General features: G+C 56.3%; 1 protein-coding gene and 1 pseudogene across 1 annotated transcript; one reads left to right on the forward strand and one right to left on the reverse strand.

The window, feature by feature from the left end:
- Positions 1-285: 285 nt before the first annotated feature.
- Positions 286-13,668, reverse strand: LOC116781385 (gastrula zinc finger protein XlCGF7.1-like). The gene is made up of 4 exons (XM_032677062.1): positions 13,374-13,668; positions 3,601-3,800; positions 1,772-1,850; positions 286-1,583 (listed from the first exon to the last, which is right to left on the reverse strand). The coding sequence occupies exons 2-4, from the start codon at positions 3,643-3,645 to the stop codon at positions 724-726; spliced, it is 984 nt and encodes a 327-aa protein (XP_032532953.1). The 5' UTR covers positions 3,646-3,800; positions 13,374-13,668; the 3' UTR covers positions 286-723.
- LOC116781375 lies at positions 11,178-11,909 on the forward strand (annotated as a pseudogene).
- Positions 13,669-17,317: the final 3,649 nt, after the last annotated feature.

The raw sequence follows: 17,317 nt of genomic DNA on the forward strand, positions 1-17,317 counted from the left end.
ACAACTGTTCAAGGGGGGGAACTGGGAATTGAGGGGACAATGGGAAAGTGGGAGGAACAGGGAGAAGGGCGCACAAGGGGGGGTGGTCTGGTGGTTCCGATGGTCCCATGGGGGTCTTTGGGAAAGGGGGGCGGCCCCCTGAGCTCCCAACTTACTGTGGGATGCTGAGGGCTGCTGGATCCAATCTCAGCCTTCCATTATGCCAACACTTTCAGTTGAGAGGAATTAGAGAAGTGTGACTGAACCACTTCTATCTCCCAGGTTTTAATGATGGCAAATCAGATCTATTGATAGAAAGGAATTTATTTAGAGTTCCAAATGATCAGACAAAAGATCTTCATCAGAATTATTTAGTGCACAACATAAACACTAAAACTACCAGGAGTACAGAATAAGATAGGACAGTGCTCTACATTAAAGCAATTGTTGAAGCAATTCTACTCAAGCTGGCATAAAAGCAATAATTCTTAATTAGAGATGGATGGAACTCCCCCACACCAACGCTCTCAACCTCCAGGACTGAACGTGGGGGGTTCCCCAGACAAGGCAGGAATCTCCACACACCCCCCAAGAAGGGTTCTGTTGGCAGAACTTGCCCCTGGGAAAGGGGACTGGCCCTTTCTAGTTGAAAGGAATGGACTGACAGTCACTGGACTCCAGGGGTTTCCTCACCATCAGGGGGTTCATTTGGGGAGGAAGCAGCGGCCAAAGCTCTTCCCACAGTCAGGGCACTGGTAGGACTTCCCTTACCAGTGGGTCCGTTGGTGTGAGGTCAATGTAGCTGTGGGTGAAGCTCTTCCCACACTGCCCACACTTGTAGGGTCCCTCCCCTGTGTGGATGCGCCGGTGCCTGACAAGGGTGGAGTTCCAGTTGAAGCCCTTCCCGCAGTCGATGCAGCGGAAGGGCCTCTCATCAGTGTGCATCCGCTCATGCGTGTAGAGATTGGAGCTAGTCATAAACCTCTTCCCACATTCCAAGCACTTGTAGGGCCGTTCCCCGGTGTGGATGCGCTGGTGGGAGCAGAGGGTGGAGCTCTGCCTGAAGCTCTTCCCACATTCCCCACATGAGTAGGGCCGTTCCCCAGTGTGGATGTGCTGGTAGGTGCAGAGGTTGGAGCTGTCACTGAAGCTCTTCCCACATTCCCCACACATGTAGGGATGTTCTCCAGTGTGGATGCGCTCATGGCTGAGGAGATCGGAGCTGTCCCTGAAGCTCTTCCCACATTCCCTACACATGTAGGGCCTTTTCCCTATGTGGATGTGCTGGTGTCGGATCAGGTGGGAGCTCTTCCTGAAACTCTTCCCACATTCCAAGCACTTGAAGGGCTTGTTTCTAGTGGGGGGTGGCTTTGGGACCACAAGGTTGGAGTTCCGCCCCAAGCTCTGGCCGCCTTCCTGGCACAGGCTGGCTCTTTCCTCCTCAGAGCACCCTGGGATGGCTTTGGAGCCCCTCCTGCGGGGGAATCTCCGGCCCTTTTCCTCCCTGCTGCCTTCCTGCGCCGTGGAGCCCTTCAAAACGACCTCTCCCACCAGGGTCTCACAGGGGAATTTGTCCTCCGGGCTCTCCGTCCTCAGCTCGGGGCCTGGGGCAGGAAGCAAGAAGGACAGGGAGGGGATTTGCCTCCGGCCCACAGGGAAGGCCAAGGACATCCCCCCAACTCCGGCCCCGGCAGGACGGCGGCGGCAGCAGGGTTGTCCTGCAGCCGGGGCCATGCTCGGCTGCCAGAGCCAGCACAACACCCGCCCAAAGGGCCACTGACTTCCTCCTCACCTGCCTGGGGGGCCCAAGGCATCTTCCTCTTCCTCGCAGCCTCCTCCTCCATCCGCCCTAGCTTTGGGAAAGAGAAATCCTGATGGGGGGGAAAACAAGGGCATCCTGTATCCATAAAAACCTCCGAAACACCAAGATTCAGTCCAGAAAAACCCAAACCATCGAGATTCAGGCAAAACCCTCTCAGAAACAGCAGGAAGACCCCTACCCCCCCAAACTGCAAAAAGTTCAAATTCAGCTAAAAAATACTCCAAAATATGAAGATTAGACCAAAAAAAGTCTTCCAAAAACCAAATTGGGGTGTGGTGGCAGCCCTGGAAATCAGGGCTTTGCTCCCTCAGCTCTGCAGGGGCTTTTCACAGGCTCTCAGCCTCCTTTGGACATCCCCTGCTCTGGCGTGGGCTCCTCCCGGGCTGCAGGGGGGTCTCTGCTCCATACTGGACTCATCCACAGGTCACAGGCCCTTCAGCTCAGGTTCACCCAGAGCTCCAGCCGGTTCCACGGAACAGCAATTCCCCGGCCCCTGCCAGCCCGGGCGCCTCACCAGGGCTGTTCCTCAAGGTTATCTGACCCCCTGCCAGTCCAGGGCTGTTTCTCCAAACCACCAAATCAAGTGTGCCAAACGCCCTGGTTGGTCAGTGCTGGCTGGGGGAGCGGGCACTCGGTGAGGGGATGAGAAAACTGCACCCGGGGCTGGGCTGAAAGAGGCTTCAGCACCACTTCTGATGCCCTGGGGGCAGCATCTGGCTTCTCTCAGACAGAGAGATGGCACTTGTCCCTCTGTGGGGTGTCAAGGGCAGCAGGGTGACTCCTGCTGCATGGATGGAATGGCAGAGGATCCCTTGGGTACCCAGGATGGATCAGCACACGGGGATAAAAACTGCCCTCAGGCTCAGGATGCAGCTGCCAGCACAGATTTCCCTGTAAAGTCTGCAGGGAGGCAAACACTGCAGAGGAGATTGTGCCCCATGCATGGGATTGTAGAAGGTCCATCGGGTTCCCAGAACGAATCAGCGACCAGGAAGAGACACAAAAGGCCCCACCCAAAGATTTCAGAGGAGTGTCCTGTAGGGAGGGGACAGTGTCACCCCACCAGGGTGGGGCTGGCAAGTGGGAGGCTGCTCCAGGGGTCTGCAAGAGGCCTCGTGCTCCGCTCGGCCCCAACAGTGCCTGGTACCAACACCCCTAGCTGTCCCCGGCCCTGGGCAGCTCTGCTGCCACAGGTTGTGCCCTCACCGTGGTCCTGCAATGGCCCTGCCTGTCCCTCACCTGGGGCCCTGCCCACATCCCTGTCCCTTGGCTCTCTCTCTGCCAGCTCACTGTGGGGCACACGGGCTGGGGGTCCCTCCCAAGACCCCCGGGCAGTCGGCGTTGCCTGGGGGGATGTGAGGGCTGGGCCTGCTCAGCACAGCCCTGGCCTCGTGCCCAGCGCCTCTTTCCTGACCCACACAAGACCTTCCCGGCCCCCCCAGGGCTCCCCTGCTGCTGCCTCTGCTCCTGGCCCTGCCTTTGCTGCTCCCTTGGCTGGGGCAGCGGCTGCAGGGGGGGGATGGCAGCACCTTCAGCTCCACGGCACTTCCTGGGGGGAGCTCAGCCCGGGGGGGACGGGCAGGGACCTGATGGGGATGGACAGGGGCCCAGCAGGGACAGCCAGGGCCTGCAGGGGAAGGCACAGGGACAACCTGGCCCCCCACACTGCCACCGCTGTCTCTGCTCCTCCTTGCAGGCTCCGTGGCCAGGCACAGTTTGTGTTCCTGGGTGCCCACCATCTCAGCACTTGGAGACGCTCAAATCAGCGCCCGCAGCTCTGCAGCAAAGTCCCACCTCACCTGGCACACAGGGGATGGACACAGCACCTTCTCGGGGATGGGCATTCAGAGCTTCGCCTTCTTCCTCACCACAGGGCTCTCCTTCCTCAGCAGCACCTCTGCCTTCCACTTATTCTCAGCCTCACCTCAGGGACACCTCTGGGCTCACCTCTGCGCCACTTCTCAGCCTCACCTCAGGGCCTGGGCTCAAGGACAGGAACCTGTAGGGAGGGGACATCATGTGCAAGCTGAGGGCTACCTGCTTGCACTGGCCTCTGGGCTTCCTTCTCCTTCTACAACCATCCCAGAGAATCACAGAACCAGCTGGGTTGGAAAAGACCTCCGAGATCATCAAGTCCAATCCTGGATCCAACCCTGCTGTGCTTCCCACACCATGGCACTGAGGCCACATCCACTCTCACCTTCAACACCTCCAGGGATGCTGACTCCACCCCCTCCCTGCCCAGACCATTCCAAGGTCTGATTACTCTCTCCATAAAAATTGCTTCCTAATATCCAACCTAAACCTCCCCTGGCACAGCTCAAGACCCAGCCCTCTTGTCCTACTGCTGCTTCCTGGCAGAACAGCCCCACCCCCACCTGGCTACAACCTCCTGGCAGGGACTTGCACACAGTCAGGAGGTCTCCCCTGAGCCTCCTCTTCTCCAGCCTCAGCACCCCCAGCTCCCTCAGCCTCTCCTCACACCACTTGTGCTCCACTCCCTTCCCCAGCCTCCCTGCTCTTCTCTGCACCTGCTCCAGCCCCTCCAGGGCCTTCCTCAACTCAGGGGCCCAGAGCTGGACACAGCACTCCAGGGGTGGCCTCACCAGCGCTCACTCCAGCCCAACAATCACTTCCCTGCTCCTGCTGACACACTCTTCCTCACACAGGACACCAGCCATTGGTCCTCTTGGCCACCTGGCCACACTCTGCCTCCTCTTCAGCTTCCTGTCCATCCACACTCCCAGCTCCCTTTCTGCCTGCCTGCTCTCCAGACACTCTGGCCCCAGCCCGGGGGGCTGACGGGGCTTCCTGTGGCCAAAGGGCAGGACCCGGCCCTTGGCCTGCTTGAACCTCATCCCCTTGCAATCAGCCCATGGATCCAGCTTGGCCAGGTCCCTCTGCAGAGCCCTCCTGCCTTCCAGCACATCAACACATCCCCAGCTTGGTGTCACCTGCACATTTGCTGATGAAATGCCTGGTTCTGCAGGAGCTGCAGATGCTCAAGGGGCAGCAGGACCAAGTCAGGGGCTTGGGGGGGCCTGAGGGACTTTGGGGTGTGGGATGGTCTTGGGGGAGCTGGCGAGGGGCTTTGGGGATTGGGGGTACAGACCAGGACAGACCAGGACAGACCAGGACAGACAGATTGTCATGGGACAGCTGAGCCCCCCTCAGTGCCTTCCCAGTACAGCCCACTGTGTTCCTGTCCCAGCATGCCAGGTGATCCCTCTGTGGGCAGGGGGGACTTGAGGGGGGGCTGGGCGAGATTTGGGGGGATCTGGGGGTGTTGTATAAGGATTTGGGGGGGCTTGGGGGGCTTTGAGTGCATTTAGTGGAGTTAAAAGGGGTTTTGAGGGGTAAAAAGGGTCTGTGGGGGAAGGGGATTAAAGAGAAAATGGGGGTTAGGGGACATTTGGGGGAGGTTAAAAAGGTCTGGGGGGGGGGGAGAGGAGGGGAAGTACCATGAGCAGGTACGTCCTGAGACCACCCTGGTGTCCCCAAGACCCTCTTAGTGTCCCCAATTGCCCCTTTGACACCCCGAGACCCCCCTGGTGTCTCTCATCTCCCCAGGGCCTCCCAGTGGCTCCAATTGCCCCCTTGACACCTCCAATTCCACTGTCCCCAACCCCTCCTCACTTTCCACAAACCCCATCCCTGATGTCCCCAAACCTCCATCTCACCCCAGGAGCCCCCCCGGACCCTCTGACCCCAAAATCCCCCCCCCCCCCACTCTCACAGAAAGGCCAAGGGCATCTGGGGACACGTTGGGGACAGTTGGGGGGCTTTACGGGGCACTGGGGGATTACTGGAGGATACTGGGACACACTGGGAGGAACCAGGGGGCACTGGGAGGGACTGGGGGCTTACTGATGGACACTGGGAGGGCACTGGGAGGGACTGGAGGTGAACTGGGGCACACTGGGGGTCACTGGCAGAGAACTGGGGAGTTACTGGGGGATTACCAAGACCCAATGGGGGACACTGGCAGGTTACTGGGCCATACTGGGGGTTACTGGGGGCTCACTGGAGGATCACTGGGCCATACTGGGGGGCAGTGGGAGGTCGTTGGGATATACTGGGGGCACTGGATCCCCTTACCCAGATGTGGTACATCTCCTCCCAGGATTTTGAGGGGCATCCCTAGGACCCTTTAGTTTGGGGCTGGGGGACCCCCTGCAACCCACTGCTGGGCTTTAGAAGACCCCAGGAAATCCTCTGAAAACCCCTGAAACCCCCTCAGAATTCCATTTCTCGACCCGTCGAAACCTCCTCAAGGGCCCCTCAAATCCCCTGAAACCCCCTCAGAATTCCATTTCTCGACCCGTTGAAACCTCCTCAAGGGCCCCTCAAATGCCATCAGAGACCTCATCCCTCCCCAGCACCCCCTAAACCCTCTCAGTGATCTGCAAAACCCACCTGGGACCCCTCAAGCCCATTCAGGGATCCCCCAATCCCCCTCAGGGACCCTCAAAACCGTCTAAATCCCCGTAAACCCTCTAGAGACCCCAAAACTACCTAAGAGGTCCCGCAAAGCTCCTCAGAACCCCCAAACCTCCTCAGAGACCCCCAAAGCCGACCTGGTACCCCCCAGATCTCCTCAGAAACCAAAACCCTCTCAGAGACCCCCAAACCCCTTCAGGAACCATCAACCACCCCCTGAGACCCCTCAGAAAACCAAACCCCCTCAGGGACCCCTCACAACATCCCCAGAAACCCCCGAACTCCTCCGCTAAACCCTCCCGAGCCCCCCCCCCGGGGGGACTCACAGCACTCGGAGCGAACCGCAGGTCGCGCCGCCATCACCGATTCCCGGCAACCACCACGGCGCTCTGCGCGCGCACAGCATTCAGAGAACGCCGCCGCAGCCAATCAGCGCGCGGCCACGCCCCCGCAGACCCGCCCCCGCCCCTGCCGTGTTGGCTGCCGGGAATCGGTGATGGCGGCGGGTCGGTTGGTGAGCTCTGAGTAGTGGCGGGGGGTGCGGGAGAGCGGGGTCTGGGGATCCCCTCGGGGGCTGCGGGGAGCGCGGCTGTGGGTGGAAAGGCTGGAGGGCTCGGGAGGGTTTAGCGCGGGGGGTTCGGGGGTTCCCGAGGATCAGAGCGCAGGGCCTTGGAACCCTCTCGGGGGCCGCGGGGCCCGGAGGCCTCCCAAGAACCCGGAGTTCGATTCGGTTCCTGAGAAAGTCCTTCGGAAAAAAAAATTCAAAACCACCCAACCAAAACAAGACCCCTAAAAAAAGGAAAAGTGAGAAAAAGATGAAGGAAAAACTGCAAGAGCCAGGATGATTTTATTGCTTTGCTTCAGTTTTTCTTTGGTCTCCTCCTTCTCAGATTCTTTACTCTCTTCCTTTAGAGAAAGTTCTTCTGCTGTTCTGTGGTTTTGTGGTCCCTTAGGGGCTTTTAGAGGTCTCTGAGGAGGTTTTGGGGGGTCTCTGAGGAGCTTTGGTGTCGCAAAAGGGACTTAAGGGAGGAGGTTGAAGGTCCCTGAAGGGGTTTGGGAATCCCTGAGGAAGTTTTGGAGTTTCCAAGGGAATTGGGAGGTCCTGGGGGACTTTGTGGGGGAGTCTTTGAAGCAGTTTTGTGGGTTTCTATAGGGATTTCGGGAGTCCAAGACAGTTTTGAGGGTCCCTGAGGGGGTTTTTGAGGTCCCTGAAAGGGCCTGGGGGGTCCCAGGTGGGTTTTGCAGGTCACTGAGAGGGTTTAAGGGGTCCTGGGGGTGGATGAGGTCTCTGAGAGGATTTGGGATGTTTTTGAGGAGGTTTTGATGGGCCCAGAGGTGGATTTCTAAGGGGGTTTCCGAGGTTCTGCATGTATTTTGGGGGGTCACTGTGTCACTCCTGTCTGGCCACGGCCAACTAAAACTCCTATGAGGCCATTTCCCATCCCACCACAGCGCCTCTGCCAGCCCAGCAGACAAACCCCAGGTAAAGGGGATCTCAATTCCCCCCTCAAACCCCAGAGACCCCCAAAACTCAGCACATAGAGACCCCAAAGGAAGGGGGACCTGGGTGTCCCCTAAAGCTCAGCAGTGGAGTTCAGGGGATCTCCCAGCCCTCAGGGGAGGGGTCCTGGAGGTGTCCCCAAAAGTCCAGGGGGGAGATGTAGCAGGACCGACTAAGGGGATCTCTATGCCCCCAGTATATCCCAGTGACCTCCCAGTGACCCTCAGTATGGCCCAGTAACCCCTTCAGTGACCAGCCAGTGTGTCCCAGTGACCTCCGACTGGCCCCCAGTGTGGCTCAGTGATCCTCCAGTGAGCACCCAGTAACCCCCAGTATGGCCCAGTAACCTGCCAGCGTCCCCCCGTGTGTCCTGGTAATCCCTCTGTAACCCCCCAGTCCTCCCAGTGCCCCCTGGTTCCCCCCAGTGTGTCCCAGTATCCCCCAGTAATCACCCAGTACCCCACAAAGCCCCCCAGTTTTCCCCAGTGTGTCCCCAGATGCCCTTGGCCTCTCTGTGAGTGTGTGTGTGTGGGGGGGTTGTGGTCAGAGGGAACAGGGGGGGCTCCTGGGGTGAGATGGAGGGTTCGGGACGTCAGGGATGGGGTTTGGAGACAGTGGGGAGGGGGTTGAGGACAGTGGAATTGGGGGTGTCAAGGGGGAAATTGCGGCCTGGGGACATTGGAGACACCAGGGGGGTCTTGGGGTGTCAAAGGGGGAACTGGAAACACCAAGAAGGTGTCAGGGACACTGGGGGGGGGCTCAGGACTCACCTGCTCTTAGTGCAGCCCCTCCTCTCCCCCCCAGGCCTTTTTAACCCCCCAAAAATGTCCTTTAATCTCCTCCCCCCCCAGATCCCTTTGATGCCCCAATGCCCCCAAAACCCTTTTTAACTTCCCAAATACACCCAAAGACCCCCAAACCCCCCCAAATTCCCATCCAACATCCCCCAGATCCCTTCAAATCTCCCCCAGCCCCCCCCTCAAATCCATTCCAACCCCCCTCAAAGAGGGATCACTCGGCACCCTGGGACAGGAACACAGTGGGCTGTACTGGGAGCACTGGGCTGTACTGAGAGGGCACTGGGGGGGGGCTCAGGTGTCCCAGAACAACGTGGCCCAGCTCCAGGAGAGATCTGGGGAGCAGTGAGAAGGTACTGGTCTGTACTGGTCTGTACCCCCAATCCCCAAAGCCCCTCCCCACCTCTCTCAGGACCCTTCTGCACCCCAAAGCCCCCCAGCCCCCCCCAGGGCCCTGACGTGGTCCTGCTGCCCCTTGAGCATCTGCAGCTCCTGCAGAACCAGGCATTTCTTTGTTCCCCACAGGGTCATTCCCACACCCAGAATGGAATCTGGAGGCAGCAGGATGTGCACAGTGCTCCCATTTCCTGCAGTGCAAAGGGGCTGCAGGGAATGATTCCCCTGCTCTTGCAAATCTGCCAAAACCTGCAGGGCACAGGAGGGGGAGCTTCAGGAATTTGCTGGCCTTGGGAGTGGAGCTCACAGGGTATTGAGAAGAACATATCCCTCAAATACAATCTCTGTGCATACACAATATCTGTCTGGACAGACAGATAAAGCAATAATCAGATATATTCTGTATCATATGTATGGCACATATTCTATAGAATCCATCCTTAGCTATTGTATGATAGATCTGTAAGATATTACACATAATAAGCAATAATAAGGCAAGTGTCCTCCTTAGGGACACACAATTCAGAAGGGAACTTGCACTTGACCCCCCCACACACCTCTTCAGCTTCGAGCCACCCAATGCCACAGAGGGGGACAGAGCTCCTGTGGAACATTCTATTCCATTGGCACAGAGCAATGAATAAACCCAAACTATTGCCTGGGTTTGTTCCCTGGGGGTCTCTGCAGCAGCAAGCACAGCCCCACACTGACTGCTCTGGGCTGTGCAGGCATTTGTGGTTCTTCCTGTCTCACACACACACACAAAAGTCTGGTGTAGTGCTGCCCTCAGGAAACACCCCCAACCTTGGTCCAGCTAAAGCCATGGAATTTGTCTTTGTTTCCCTTGGGTTCAGGGTCAGGCTGTGCCTGTGTCCAACCCAGAGGCTCAGAAAAGCATTTCTCCCGTCCCACTGCAATCTGCTGCTGCAGACAGGACCCAGGCACTGGTGGCACTGGGATTGAACAGCAGAGTGTTTCCAGGGGCTCTCTGAATGAACACAAGTGTCCAAAGAAACCAGCACAAGTGTCCACAGAAGTCCCAGTCCTTCATCCCTGAATGAGCTCGTTCAGCCCAGGAAAAACTGTCTAAGTTTTATTTCCGTGGAAGGAGGTTTTTCCCACTTTAACGCCGGTTTAGTTCCAAACCAGTTTCTTCATTTCCTTCTCCCAATTTCCCTGAAGGACACTGACAGGGACCATGGACACTGACAGGGATCACAGAGTTTGTCCCTTGGCCATACAGCTCCTGTTGTTTGGCAGCACAGGAGAGGTTAATTAGAGCCCAGGCTCCAGTGCCAGGCCGCACCTTGAAGACGAGCTTGAAATAAACGACTTTCCTACTGGAGGGTTAAATTCAGTCCTCATCACCTTTTTTTGGACTGAATCTCCGTATTTTGGAGTATTTTTTTGCTCAATCTCAACTTTTTGCAGTTTGGGGTGGCAAGGGTCTTCTTGCTACTTCTGAGGGTTTTTTGCCTGAATCTCGTTGGTTTGGGTTTTTCTGGGCTGAATCTTGGTGTTTTGGAGGTTTTTTTGGTCACAGGATGCCCAGTGAGCTCTAGAGATGGACTTGGGCAGGAGGAACCCCCAAGCCAACGCACTCAGCCCTTGGTTTCCCCCCTCATCAGGATTTGTCCTTCCCAAAGCTTGGGTGGATGGAGGAGGAGGCTGCGAGGAAGAGGAAGATGCCTTGGGCCCCCCAGGCAGGTGAGGAGGAAGTCAGTGGCCCTTTGGGCGGGTGTTGTGCTGGCTCTGGCAGCCGAGCATGGCCCCGGCTGCAGGACAACCCCGCTGCCGCCGCCGTCCTGCCGGGGCCGGAGTTGGGGGGATGTCCTTGGCCTTCCCTGTGGGCCGGAGGCAAATCCCCTCCCTGTCCTTCTTGCTTCCTGCCCCAGGCCCCGAGCTGAGGACGGAGAGCCCGGAGGACAAATCCCCCCTTGAGACCCTGGTGGGAGAGGCCGTTTTGAAGGGCTCCCCGGCGCAGGAAGGCAGCGGGGAGGAAAAGGGCCGGAGATCCCCCCGCAGGAGGGGCTCCAAAGCCATCCCAGGATGCTCTGAGGAGGAAAGAGCCAGCCTGTGCCAGGAAGGCGGCCGGAGCTTGAGGGGGAGCTCCAACCTGGTGGTCCCTGATCAGCCTCCCAGCAGGGAAAAGCCCTTCCGGTGCTTGGAATGTGGGAAGGGCTTCAGGAAGAGCTCCCACCTGATCCGACACCAGCACATCCACACTGGGGAACGGCCCTACATGTGTGGGGAGTGTGGGAAAAGCTTCAGGGATAGTTCTGACCTCATGCAACACCAGCACATCCACACCAGGGAGCGGCCCTACACATGTATGAAATGTGGGAAGAGCTTCAGGAACAGCTCCAACCTCTGCAAACACCAGCGTATCCACAGTGGGGAACGGCCCTACACGTGTGAGGAATGTGGGAAGAGCTTCAGTGACAGATCCACCCTCCGCTCCCACCAGCGCATCCACACTGGGGAACGGCCCTACACGTGTGGGGAATGTCGGAAGAGCTTCAGGGACAGGTCCCACCTCCAGACCCACCAGCGCATCCACACTGGAGAACGGCCCTACAAGTGCTTGGAATGTGGGAAGAGGTTTCACACCAGCTGACATCTCCTCCAGCACCAGCGGACGCACACGGATGAGAGGCCCTTCCGCTGCACCGACTGCGGGAAGGGCTTCAACCAGAACTCCAACCTTGTCAAGCACCGGCGCATCCACACCAGGGAGAGGCCCTACAAGTGTCTGGAGTGTGGGAAGAGCTTCACTGACAGCTCTAACTTGACCAGACACCAACAGACCCACCAGTAAGAGAAGCTCTACGAGTACCCCGACTGCGGAAAGAGCTTTGGCCGCTGCTTCCACCACGAATGAACCCCCTGATGGTGAGACAACCCCTGGAGTCCAGTGACTGTCAGTCCATTCCTTTCAACCAGAAAGGGCCAGTCCCCTTTCCCAGGGGCAGGTTCTTCCATCAGAACCCTTCTTGGGGGGTGCATGGAGATTCCTGCCTTGGCTGGGAACCCCCACAAGGTCACTCGTGGAGGTTGAGAGCCGAGATATCCCCACCAGAGTTGGTCTGGGGGAGTTCCATCCATCCCTAATTAAGAATTATTGTTTTTTGCCAGCTTTAGTAGAAGTGCTTCATCAATTGCTTGAGTACAATCCTATCTTATCCTGTCCTCCTGGTAGTTTTAGTGTGTATTTTGTGCAGTAAAAAATTCTGATTAAGATCTTGTGTCTGATTATTTATCACCTTAATTAATTCATTTCTATCACTAGATCTCATTTGCCATCATTAAACCTGGGGGACAATAGTGGTTCAGTCACACCTCTGTAATTCCTCTAAACTGAAACTGTTGGCATAATCCAAGGCTGAAATTGGATCCATCAACCATCAGCACCCCACAATAAGTTGGGAGCTCACGGGGGCCACCCCCTTTTACCAGCCCCCTGTGCCCAAAGACCCCCATGGGACCATTGAACCTGGCAGACTACCCCCCTTTTCCACCCTTCTCCCTGTTCCTCCCACTTTCCTATTGTCCCCTCAAACTCCAGTTTCCCCCCCAATCAGTTGTGGGGTCCAAACCCCCACTTTTTGCCCCCTCTCCTGTGGGCACTGAAGGAGAAAATGAGGCTGCACACACAGAGTTCCATTTCGAGACTTGTCCCCCAACACTTTTCTGTGTCCCCTTTAATTCCTCTTTTCTCGTGAGCAGCACCCGGTGTTTGTCTTTTAGTCCACTGGAATTCCCAGCATGGCCCCAAAGCAGTGCCCTGATCCCACACATTCCCCTCCCCTCATGTGCTGGCTGTGTTCAGCCGCCAGAGAAAAACACAGGCTGGGATCATGCAGGCTGGTTCAAGTGCATTTCCACTTGGAGAAACAACCTTCTGTCTCTCCAAGCACTCAGCCAAGGTCCATCCTCCCTTTGCATTCCCATGAACTCAGTGCAGGTGCAGAGTGACTCCGCTTGGTCCCACCTCTGCCCCTGTTTTGTTTGGACACGCAGAGTTCACGGCCAAGAGGGCCAGGACCCGGGCTTCTTGTCTTTGGGCTTGTCCCATGCTCTTCCAGAGGACTTGGAATATTGAAACCAGACAGATTCTGAAACCCCTGCTCCTGATGCTGCCACAGTGCCCATACACTGGCACTGCAGGCATGGCCTGCACTGAATGGCCAGTGCAACAGGAGCCGTGGCTGCGGTAGCTGCTGTGATTGCTGCAGAGATGATCCAAGCAATCAGCCATCCACTGAGGATTTCTTGATTTCACAGTTTCCTTAATTCACTGTATCCTGCATCATCCTCCCAGCTTCTTCTTCCCTGGGAGCCTCAGTTTGGCTCTTCTGCCCATGGGAATTATTAATGATAAATGGAGGGTAGATACGTTTTGATCTGTGATACAACTAAAATAACAAGGATTACTTACAGAGATGTTAAAGGTATTGTCAATCACACGAATCACAACGTCAGGTGCAGCCAAGAAGGGATCTGAGTGACAGGGACACACCACGGCTGAGTCATTAAGCCAGTCAGGAAGAGTTGGCAGATCCAGTGAATTCCCCCTGGAACAGTGTCTTCCCGATGGGACATCCGGGCAGGGCTTGGTCTGCTCAGCATTCCCTGCCTGCTCCCAGGATTCTTGAGGGACAGCCTCTGGCAAGTCCTGGCCCAAGGAGACCTGCCACCACCCTGAGTCCTGGCAAGGCTGCTGCCCGTCTCCTGCCCCAAAGAGCTGTGGCCCCGTGTATTTGTTGGTTTGAATACATTTCCAGAATAAAGACAAGTACAGCAGACATTCAAACACTACAAAAAATCTTTTATTGCAGTGAGAACAGAAAAAACTACTGGCAAAGAGAATCAAAAGCTAAAAAAGAATACAAAAAACCTGCTTTATCGGTTGGCATTCATAGAATACCACAAACAGCTTTTATTATAGTATTAACTTGAAAAAAGGGAATTAAAGGGATACCAAAAAAGGATATAAAAGATTTCCTTTCTCAGTTGCTTCCTATTAATAAACTGTGCTTACCCACACAGACAGGTGTCATGGTTTGAGATACCCCAAAATCCAATTCTCTAGTCCAAGCCCCCCTCCCACATCTCAACCTAGTGTAAGATGTGTTTTCCAGACAATCACACAGACTCAAAATGGGGTGAAGGGAATATATATTACAATGACTGTACAAATAAATATTATAATACATTATACACATGATCACAACTATCTCTACCATGACATAAGTATTTACAATGGATCAGATCTCTTCTCCCCTCCAAATAAAAGTCCAGGAGGGAAGAAGGACAGATCTCTTCGACATTTAGGGCAGCAGCTCCTCTTCTGTCTTCCATGCAGCAGTTGCAACTGGATTGTTGTAGCTGGATCTCTTTTCAATACACACAAGGGGGTCTCCAAGCCCCTCGGCTCTCCTTCGACTCCAAGCGAAGGCCTCACCTGTGGACTGCCAGCAGGGACAAGACTCGCTTCACCACAGGTATATCACGAAATACAGGGGCATCTTCGTGAAAGTCCCTTCCTCAGGGGATTCAACCCTGAGCCAGAATATCTTGGGCAGCTTTCAGTTGAAAGTCCTTTCCTCAAGAGTTCTACCAGAGCTCCTCTGCTCTGTCTCAACTGCCAACATGGCAGCAGCAGCGGGGGGGGGAGCAAGGTCACCCCCCTCTGCATTCCATCCGGCTGTCCCGGTCCAGCTCTGGGACGTCTTTGAGCTTCTTAGCTCCTCTCTCCAGTGCTGTAGCACTCCAAGGCTCTTTCAAGTAAGAGTCCATCATCCTCCTCTCTCTAAGAGGGGTCTCCATGGGTTTTGGGGGGGGGGGGGATCTGGTTCAGTTCTTACCCCCAAAACTCTGTCTCTCAGCTGCTGGCTTTCTATCTCGGCTTGAGCAACTCTGAGTCTTCCTTGGCTGCATGTTTGTTTCGCTGCTTCTCCGGTTCAGTTCTTATCTGTCCTGGCTCTTAGCCAGAGTCTCTGGATGCTGCGTCTGCCGCTGCTGTCTCTGCTCATTCACAGTGGAGAAAACTTTCTCAGCTCTCATCTGCAGGCACCTAGCCCAGCTTTATGCTGTTCCAGGTCCCCGCAGGCCCCCCGCCGGGGGCTGGGGGGCCATGGCCCCCCAGAGGGGCTCTTGCCCCTTCAGCTCATGGCTTCAGAACATGGTTACTTCTTCTTCAACCCAAAACTACAACTCTTCTCTTCCGTTTGCTTGTGGTATGTTTATATTTTGCAGGAGCACAGATTGGTTCAAATCTCAAGTGTCACCACCCCCTGGGGGTTTTACCATTTTCAACTGCAGGGGGAAAACCTGGTTGAAACTACTACAACAGGCCAGGGCTGCCAGGATCTGTAGCAGCTGGTCGGTGCCCATGCTTAGCGAGTGTCCCCGTGGAGCAACACAGTCTCCATGGCAGGATGAGGATCGCTCACCCCAGCAGTCCTGACACCCCATTTCATCAGCTCTACATTACACCACATAGGGCCAGTACGCAGTATAAGGTGATGCCTGAGTGGCAGCCAAACCCCACCTGTTCATCACCTGAGAGCAACAGTCTGTGCATGCCCTGCTGTAGGGCAAGGGGTGAGCGACCCCTGCCCACAGAATCTTCCTCTCACCATCATCTTTCTCACCCCTATGGACGACCTCTCCCACTGTGTTTCAAGGGTATTTGTGTCCATCTTGCAGTATGGGGCCAAGCCAAGGAGGAACTCAGCTCTGATAATGGGGGACATCTCTTTGACTTGCTAAAAAGCACAATGGACCTTTCAGTTAACTTGTGCCATAAAGTTACATTGTACAATACTCTGGCTGGTTTCACATCCCAATATAATTTCTCTCTCACCCCTCTATGCTCCATTGATCATCTAAGTCAAAAGTATGCCCTTTACAACTGCTTATAGAACCCACACACCCTTTAGGCCCCTGTGCGCCCCTATAGACACCCCTTGCACCCCTATAGACACTCCCAAGCCCTACAAACCCCTGCCATTGACATCCACCCCTATAGACCCTCCCCACTTGTCCCTGGTGATCCAGGTAATAGAAATATTGGGATGGTGTGTGAGGCTCTGTAGGGGTTGTGGATTCTATGGGGGGGGTGGGTGTCTGTAGGGGTCAGGGGGTCTATAGGGGTGGGGGGTGTCTATAGGAGGGCTGAGGGTCTCCAGGGCGGGCAGGAGCCTCTAAGGTTCTATTGGTTCCTATAGTGGTTCTCAGCATGTCTATGGTGTCCTATAGGTGTCTGTGCCCATTCCTGGCGTTTCTATAGGGTTCTATAGGTGCCTACAACTGTTCCTGGGGTCCCTGTAGTGTTCTATCAGTGTCTATACCCGTTCCCGGGGTTTCTATAAGGTTCTATCGGTGCCTATACCCGTTCACGAAAGGTCTGTGGGGGTGGGTGGGTGTCTGTTGAGGTGCGGGGGTATCTGTAGGGTTGTATAGGTGTCTATACCCGTTCCCAGAGGGGTGTGCGGTGTCTATAGGGTTCTATAGGTGCCGATCCCAGGGGGGTCCCCACTCCTGCACCCCCTCGGCCCTTCCACAGCCGGTTCTGTTTCCCTCCAGAACCATTTCCCCGCCTCATCTCCCCCCTCCCCCCGTGGTGCCGCTGCTATTCCGGTCCCCCTGCAGTGCCACTTCTGGGTCGCACCATCCGCCGGGCCCGCTGTCGCCTGTCGTGACAGGGGCAGGGCTCTGGGGGCCGGTGTCGCCTGTCGCGACAGGGGCAGGGCTCTGGGGGCCGGTGTCGCCTGTCACGACGCGGGGGGGCGGGGGCGATGCGGGCGGGGGTGGTGCAGTGGCTCCGCACACGGCCCGGGCCCAGGTACCGGCAGGGGCAGTGGCCGGAGCCCCGAACCCGAGAGTGTTTCTATTCCCTGGATCACGAGGGAAAGGCAGGGGGTCCATGGGGGGGTCTGTAGGGGCGTTGAGGGTCTGTAGGGAAGCTATAGAAGGTATAGGGGTGGGTGACTGTGGGGTGGGTCTGTAGGGGTGGCTATGGGGGGATATATGGGGTGCAGAGGGTCTGTGGGGATGTCCAGAAGGGGTTTGAGGGTCTGTATGGGTGGGTGAGGGTCTGTAGGGAGTCTGAGATCTCTAGGGATATGGGGGGGGTCCATAGGGGTGGGTGACTGTGGGATGGGTCTGTAGGGGTGGCTGTGGGGGGATATATGGGGTGTGGAGGGTCTGTGGGGTGTGGGGGTGTCTATAGGGGTGAGTGAGGTCTATGGGGGGTGTCTGTGGGGAGTCTGCATGTCTACAGGGGTATGGGGCTGTCTATAGGTTTGGGGAGGTGTCTGTAGGGGTGAGCAGGGTCTATGGGGGGGCTATAGGGGATCTAAAGTCTCGGGGGGGTGT

This window comes from Chiroxiphia lanceolata (assembly GCF_009829145.1).
Source record: "Chiroxiphia lanceolata isolate bChiLan1 chromosome W unlocalized genomic scaffold, bChiLan1.pri scaffold_44_arrow_ctg1, whole genome shotgun sequence".
NCBI lineage: Eukaryota > Metazoa > Chordata > Aves > Passeriformes > Pipridae > Chiroxiphia > Chiroxiphia lanceolata.

Bases quoted from the DNA above. Each gene is read 5' to 3' on its own strand.
- LOC116781385 (XM_032677062.1), bottom strand. From the start codon at position 3,645: ATGCCCATCCCCGAGAAGGTGCTGTGTCCATCCCCTGTGTGCCAG. The intron at 1,851-3,600 runs GTGAGGTGGGAC...CCCCCCCATCAG, and splicing joins GTCCATCCCCTGTGTGCCAG to GATTTCTCTTTCCCAAAGCT. The intron at 1,584-1,771 runs GTGAGGAGGAAG...TTCCTGCCCCAG, and splicing joins GCCTTGGGCCCCCCAGGCAG to GCCCCGAGCTGAGGACGGAG.